General features: G+C 40.0%; 1 protein-coding gene across 1 annotated transcript; it reads right to left on the bottom strand.

The window, feature by feature from the left end:
* Positions 1-223: 223 nt before the first annotated feature.
* On the bottom strand, positions 224-741 carry LOC109736135 (nuclear transcription factor Y subunit B-like). The gene is made up of 2 exons (XM_020295352.1): positions 527-741; positions 224-431 (listed from the first exon to the last, which is right to left on the bottom strand). Exons 1-2 carry the CDS (start codon positions 739-741, stop codon positions 224-226), a joined length of 423 nt encoding a protein of 140 aa, XP_020150941.1.
* Positions 742-8,006: the final 7,265 nt, after the last annotated feature.

Raw genomic sequence — 8,006 nt, 5'->3', positions numbered from 1 at the left:
ATGAAAAATGTAGAGTCCTGAGCTTTGAGCTTGAGCCAATCCTTTGTCCTTAGCATTTTGAGGGGCCCACTTTTCTCATCCATGCCATGCCAATCATTGAGCTTTCCTGAAATGTTTATCTTGAAATAGCATTAGCTCAATGAGCTATATGTTGTTAGGAATTACCAAAACCACCCAGGGATAGTTGCACTTTCAAGAAGCAACATATTAAACTACCATGGACCTACCTAACTCCCAAAGCACTAATCCATCCCCAATTAGTGTAGACAAAAAAATCCCACATGGCTAAATGGGCATGCACCTCTCTGTACTTTTGCAGATAAACCTTGAGGGTCTCAATGTACTCCTGAAAGCCTAGCGTGGCCATCGCCCAGAGCAGGTCGTCGACGTTGATGGTCTTGCGCTTCTCCCTCTGGCACTTGTCGCTCGCCCTACAGTACAGACAAGACAAAATGGTGACAGGTCAGCACTAGACCACACTTGATTCGGGCAGGCAAAACAGAGCGGCAGCGGTTAACAGAGGCACTCACTCGCTGGCGATGAAGCAATGAACTCTGAGACGCACTCCCGCACGGTCTCCTTGGCATCCTTGGCGATCTTGCCATTGGCCAGGATGGCCTTCTTCATGATGCTGCTGATGTTGGCGATGGGCAGGAACCTGTCCTGCTCCCTGACACCGCCGAAGCCGTCGTCGTCGCTGCCTCCTCCACCGCCCGGCGGGCTCGCCGGCGCGTCCAACATCCGGCCGCCCTCCTGCAGCACACCAGCAACCCCGCCAGATCCATCAGCGCACCGGCGCACCAAACCATAGACCTCGACTTCCGGAAGCGCGGGGAGAGAGGTGAGGGGAGAGGGATGATATGTCTCCAACGTATCTATAATTTTTGATTGCTCCATGCTATATTATATTCTGTTTTGGACATTATTGGGCTTTATTATACACTTTTATATTACTTTTGGGACTAACCTATTAACCGGAGGCCCAGCCCAGAATTGCTGTTTTTTGCCTATTTCAGAGTTTCGCAGAAAAAGAATATCAAATGGAGTCCAAACGGAATGAAACCTTCGGGAACGTGATTTTCGGAACGAACGTGATCCAGAGGACTTGGACACTACGTCAAGACATCAACCAGGAGGGCACGGGGTAGGGGGGCGCGCCTACCCCCCCCCCAGGCGCGCCCTCCAGCCTCGTGGGCCCCCTGTTGCTCCACTGACGTACCCCTTCCTCCTATATATACCTACGTACCCCCAAACTACCAGATACGGAGCCAAAAACCTAATTCCACCGCCGCAACCTTCTGTACCCATGAGATCCCATCTTGGGGCCTATTCCGGAGCTCCGCCGGAAGGGGCATCGATCACGGAGGGCTTCTACATCAACACCATAGCCTCTCCGATGATGTGTGAGTAGTTTACCTCAGACCTTCGGGTCCATAGTTATTAGCTAGATGGCTTCTACTCTACTCTCTTTTTGGATCTCAATACAATGTTCTCCCCCTCTCTCGTGGAGATCTATTTGATGTAATCTTCTTTTGTGGTGTGTTTGTTGAGACCGATGAATTGTGGGTTTATGATCAAGTTTATCTATGAACAATATTTGAATCTTCTCTGAATTCTTTTATGTATGATTGGTTATCTTTGCAAGTCTCTTCGAATTATTAGTTTGGTTTGGCCTACTAGATTGATCTTTCTTGCAATGGGAGAAGTGCTTAGCTTTGGGTTCAATCTGGCGGTGTCCTTTCCCAGTGACGGTAGGGGCAGCAAGGCACGTATAGTATTGTTGCCATCGAGGATAACAAGATGGGGTTTATATCATATTGCATGAGTTTATCCCTCTACATCATGGCATATTGCTTAAAGCATTACTCTGTTCTTTTGAACTTAATACTCTAGATGCATGCTGGATAGCGGTCGATGTGTGGAGTAATAGTAGTAGATGCAGGCAGGAGTCGGTCTACTTGTCTCGGACGTGATGCCTATATACATGATCATACCTAGATATTCTCATAACTATGCTCAATTCTGTCAATTGCTGAACAGTAATTTGTTCACCCACCGGAAATACTTATGCTCTTGAGAGAAGCCACTAGTGAAACCTATGGCCCCCGGGTCTATTTTCCATCATATTAATCTTCCAACACTTAGTTATTTTTATTGCTTTCTATTTACTTTGCATCTTTATCATAAAAAATACCAAAAATATTATCCTATCATATCTATCAGATCTCACTCTCGTAAGTGACAGTGTAGGGATTGACAACCCCTTATCGTGTTGGTTGCGAGGATTTATTTGTTTGTGTAGGTGCGAGGGACTCGTGCGTGGCCTCCTACTGGATTGATACCTTGGTTCTCAAAAACTGAGGGAAATACTTACGCTGCTTTACTGCATCACCCTTTCCTCTTCAAGGGAAAACCAACGCAGTGCTCAAGAGGTAGCAAGAAGGATTTCTGGAGCCGTTCCCGGGGAGTCTACGCAAAAGTCAACATACCAAGTACCCATCACAAACCCTTATCTCCCGCATTACATTATTTGCCATTTGCCTCTCGTTTTCCTCTCCCCCACTTCACCCTTGCCATTTTATTCGCCCTCTCCTTTTTCCATTCGCCTCTTTTTCCGCTTGCTTCTTGTTTGCTCGTGTGTTGGATTGCTTGCTTGTCACGATGGCTCAAGATAATACCAAATTATGTGACTTTACCAATACCAACAACAATGATTTCCTTAGCACTCCGATTGCTCCTCTTACCGATACCGAGTCTTGTGAAATTAATACAGCTTTGTTGAATCTTGTCATGAAAGATCAATTCGTCGGCCTTCCTAGTGAAGATGCCGCTACCCATCTAAATAGCTTCGTTGATTTGTGTGATATGCAAAAGAAGAAAGATGTGGATAATGATATTGTTAAATTGAAGCTATTTCCTTTTTCACTTAGAGATCGTGCTAAAGCTTGGTTTTCGTCTTTGCCTAAAAATAGTATTGATTCTTGAAATAAGTGCAAAGATGCTTTCATCTCTAAATATTTTCCTCCCGCTAAGATCATCTCTCTTAGAAACGATATTATGAATTTTAAGCAACTTGATCATGAACATGTTGCACAAGCTTGGGAGAAGATGAAATTAATGATACGTAATTGTCCTACACATGGTTTGAATTTATGGATGATCATACAAATTTTTTATGCCGGATTGAATTTTGCTTCTAGAGATCTTTTAGATTCGGCCGCAGGAGGCACTTTTATGGAAATCACTTTAGGAGAAGCTACTAAACTCCTAGATAATATTATGGTTAATTATTCTCAATGGCACACTGAAAGATCTACTAATAAAAAGGTGCATGCGATAGAAGAAATTAATGTTTTGAGTGGAAAGATGGATGAAGTTATGAAATTATTTGCTACTAAGAGTGTTTCTTCTCATCCTAATGATATGCCTTTGTCTACTTTGATTGAGAATAATAATGAATCCATGGATGTGAATTTTGTTGGTAGGAATAATTTTGGTAACAACACGTATAGAGGAAACTTTAATCCTAGGCCCTATCCTGGTAATTCCTCTAATAATTATGGTAATTCTTACAACAATTCTTATGGAAATTTTAATAAAATGCCCTCTGAATTTGAGACTAGTGTTAAGGAATTTATGAATTCGCAAAAGAATTACAATGCTTTGCTTGAAGAAAAATTGCTTAAAGTTGATGAATTGGCTAGGAACGTTGATAGAATTTCTCTTGATGTTGATTCTTTAAAAATTAGATCTATTCCTCCTAAGCATGATATCTATGAGTCTATCAAAGCCATGAGAATTTCCATTGATGAGTGCAAAGAAAGAACCGCTAGGATGCGTGCTAAGAAAGATTGCTTTATGAAAGCGTGTTCTTCTAGTTTCTATGAAAACAAAGATGAAGATCTAAAAGTTATTGATGTGTCCCCTATTAAATCTTTGTTTTGCAACATGAATCTTGATAATGAAGGGACTGAATATGATCCACCTTTACCTAGAAGGCGTTCCAGGAATTCGGAGTTTTTAGATCTTCATGCTAAAATTGATAAAAGTGGGATTGAAGGGGACAAAACTCTAGATAATAATGAACCCACTATTTTGGATTTCAAGGAATTTAATTATGATAATTGTTCTTTAATAGATTGTATTTCCTTGTTGCAATCCGTGCTAAATTCTCCTCATGCTTATAGTCAAAATAAAGCCTTTACCAAACATATCGTTGATGCTTTGATGCAATCTTATGAAGAAAAACTTGAGTTGGAAGTTTCTATCCCTAGAAAACTTTATGATGAACGGGAACCTACTATTAAAATTAAAATTAAAGATCATGAATGCTATGCTTTGTGTGATTTCGGTGCTAGTGTTTCCACGATTCCAAAGACATTATGCGATTTACTAGGCTTCCGTGAATTTGATGATTGCTCTCTAAACTTGCACCTTGCGGATTCCACTATTAAGAAACCTATGGGAAGAATTAATGATATTCTTATTGTTGCAAATAGGAAATGTGCCCGTAGATTTTATTGTTCTTGATATATATTGCAATCCTTCATGTCCTATTATTCTTGGTAGACCTTTCCTTAGAACGATTGGTGCAATTATTGATATGAAGGAAGGGAATATTAGATTCCAATTTCCGTTGAGGAAAGGCATGGAACACTTCCCTAGAAATAAAATAACATTACATTATTAATCTATTATGAGAGCCACTTATGGATTGCCTACCAAAGATGACAATACCTAGATCTATCCTTGCTTTTATGCCTAGCTAGGGGCGTTAAACGATAGCGCTTGTTGGGAGGCAACCCAATTTTATTTTTAGTTTTTTAGTTTTTTCTTCTGTTTAGGAATAAATCTTTGATCTAGCCTCTGGTTAGATGTGTTTTTATGTGTTAATTAGTGTTTGTGCCAAGTTTAACCTATAGGATCTTCTTGGATGATAGTTATTTGATCTTGCTGAAAATTCCAGAAACTTTCTATTCACGAAAATAATTGTTAAAAATCACCAGAATGTGATAAAATATTGATTCCAATTGCTTCTGATCAATAAACAAATTTTCTAGGTCTTCCTATTTTGGCTGAATTTTGGAGTTCCAGAAGTTTGCGTTAGTTCCAGATTACTACAGACTGTTCTGTTTTTGACAGATTCTGTTTTTCGTGTGTTGTTTGCCTATTTTGATGAATCTATGGCTAGTAAAATAGTTTATAAACCATAGAGAAGTTGGAATACAGTAGGTTTAACACCAATATAAATAAATAATGAGTTCATTACAGTACCTTGAAGTGGTCTTTTGTTTTCTTTCGCTAACGGAGCTCACGAGATTTTCTGCTGAGTTTTGTGTTGTGAAGTTTTCAAGTTTTGGGTGAAACATTTGATGGATTATGGAACAAGGAGTGGCAAGAGCCTAAGATTGGGGATGCCCATGGCACCCCCAAGATAATCTAAGGACACCTAAAAGCTAAAGCTTGGGGATGCCCCGGAAGGCATCCCCTCTTTCGTCTACTTCCATCGGTAACTTTACTTGGAGCTATATTTTTATTCACCACATGATATGTGTTTTGCTTGGAGCGTCTTGTATGATTTGAGTCTTTGCTTTTTAGTTTACCACAATCATCTTTGCTGTACACACCTTTTAAGAGAGACACACGTGATTCGGAAATTATTAGAATACTCTATGTGCTTCACTTATATCTTTTGAGTTATATAGTTTTTGCTCTAGTACTTCACTTATATCTTTTAGAGCACAGTGGTGGTTTTTTTATAGAAACTATTATTCTCTCATGCTTCACTTAGATTATTTTGAGAGTCTTAATAGCATGGTAATTTGCTTAAATAATCCCAATATGCTAGGTATTCAAGACTAGTAAAAACTTTCTTATGAGTGTGTTGAATACTAAGAGAAGTTTGATGCTTGATGATTGTTTTGAGACATGGAGGTAGTGATATCAAAGTTGTGCTAGTTGAGTAGTTGTGAATTTGAGAAATACTTGTGTTTAAGCTTGCAAGTCCCGTAGCATGCACGTATGGTAAACGTTATGTAACAAATTTGAAACATGAGGTGTTCTTTGAGTGTCCTCCTTATGAGTGGCGGTTGGGGACGAGCGATGGTCTTTTCCTACCAATATATCCCCCTAGGAGCATGCGCGTAGTGCTTGGTTTTTGATGACTTGTAGATTTTTGCAATAAGTATGTGAGTTCTTTATGACTAATGTTGAGTCCATGGATTATACACACTCTCACCTTTCCACCATTGCCAGCCTCTTCGGTACTGTGCATTGCCCTTTCTCACATTGAGAGTTGGTGCAAACTTCGCCGGTGCATCCAAACCCCGTGATATGATATGCTCTTTCACACATAAACCTCCTTATATCTTCCTCAAAACAGCCACCATACCTACTTATTATGGCATTTCCATAGCCATTCCGGGATATATTGCCATGCAAGTTTCCACCGTTTCGTTTATCATGACACGTTCATCATTGTCATATTGCTTTGAATGATCATGTAGTTGACATAGTATTTGTGGCAAAGCCACCATTCATAATTCTTTCATACATGTCACTCTTGGTTCATTGCATATCCCGGTACACCGCCGGAGGCATTCATATAGAGTCATACTTTGTTCTAGTATCGAGTTGTAATCTTTGAGTTGTAAATAAATAGAAGTGTGATGATCATCATTAATAGAGCATTGCCCCAATAAAAAAAGAAAAAAAGGCCAAATAAAAAAAGGAAGGCCCAAAAAAAGGAAATAAAAAGGGACAATGCTACTATCCTTTTTCCACACTTGTGCTTCAAAGTAGCACCGTGATCTTCATGATAGAGAGTCTCTTGTTTTGTCACTTTCATATACTAATGGGAATTTTTCATTATAGAACTTGGCTTGTATATTCCAACAATGGGCCTCCTCAAGTGCCCTAAGTCTTCGTGAGCAAGCAAGTTGGATGCACACCCACTTAGTTTCTTTTGTTGAGCTTTCATATATTTATAGCTCTAGTGCATCCGTTGCATGGCAATCCCTACTACGTGCATTAACATCAATCGATGGGCATCTCCATAGCTCATTGATTAGCCTCGTTGATGTGAGACTTTCTCCTTTTTTGTATTCTCCACATAACCCCCATCATTATATTCTATTCCACCCATAGTGCTATATCCATGGCTCACGCTGATGTATTTCATGAAAGTTGAAAAAGTTTGAGATTACTAAAGTATGAAACAATTGCTTGGCTTGTCATCGGGGTTGTGCATGATGAGAGCATTCTTGTGTGACTGAAATGGAGCATGACTAAACTATATGATTTTGTAGGGATGAACTTTCTTTGGCCATGTTATTTTGAGAAGACATAATTGCTTAGTTAGTATGCTTGAAGTATTATTATTTTTATGTCAATATTGAACTTTTATCTTGAATCTTTCGGATCTGAATATTCATACCACAATTAAGAAGAATTACATTGAAATTATGCCAAGTAGCATTCCACATCAAAAATTATGTTTTTATCATTTACCTACTCGATGACGAGCAGGAATTAAGCTTGGGGATGCTTGATACGTCTCCAACGTATCAATAATTTTTGATTGCTTAATGCTATATTATATTATATTTTGGACATTATTGGGCTTTATTATACACTTTTATATTACTTTTGGGACCACCTATTAACCGGAGGCCCTTCCCAGAATTGCTGTTTTTTGCCTATTTCAGAGTTTCGCAGAAAAAGAATATCAAACGGAGTCCAAACGGAATGAAACCTTCGGGAACGTGATTTTCGGAACGAACGTGATCCAGAGGACTTGGACACTACGTCAAGACATCAACCAGGAGGGCACGAGGTAGGGGGCGCGCCTACCCCCCCAGGCGCGCCCTCCACCCTCATGGGCCCCCTGTTGCTCCACCGACGTACTCCTTCCTCCTATATATACCTACGTACCCCCAAACTACCAGATACGGAGCCAAAAACCTAATTTCACCGTCGCAACCATCTGTACCCGTGAGATCCCATCT

The sequence above is a fragment of the Aegilops tauschii genome, chromosome 2, assembly GCF_002575655.3.
Source record: "Aegilops tauschii subsp. strangulata cultivar AL8/78 chromosome 2, Aet v6.0, whole genome shotgun sequence".
In the NCBI taxonomy this organism is placed as follows: Eukaryota; Viridiplantae; Streptophyta; class Magnoliopsida; order Poales; family Poaceae; genus Aegilops; species Aegilops tauschii.
This window is presented reverse-complemented; position numbering and strand designations above follow the sequence as displayed.

Bases quoted from the DNA above. Each gene is read 5' to 3' on its own strand.
- LOC109736135 (XM_020295352.1), bottom strand. From the start codon at position 741: ATGTTGGACGCGCCGGCGAGCCCGCCGGGCGGTGGAGGAGGCAGCGAC. The intron at 432-526 runs GTGCCTCTGTTA...TCTGTACTGTAG, and splicing joins GCTTCATCGCCAGCGAGTGA to GGCGAGCGACAAGTGCCAGA.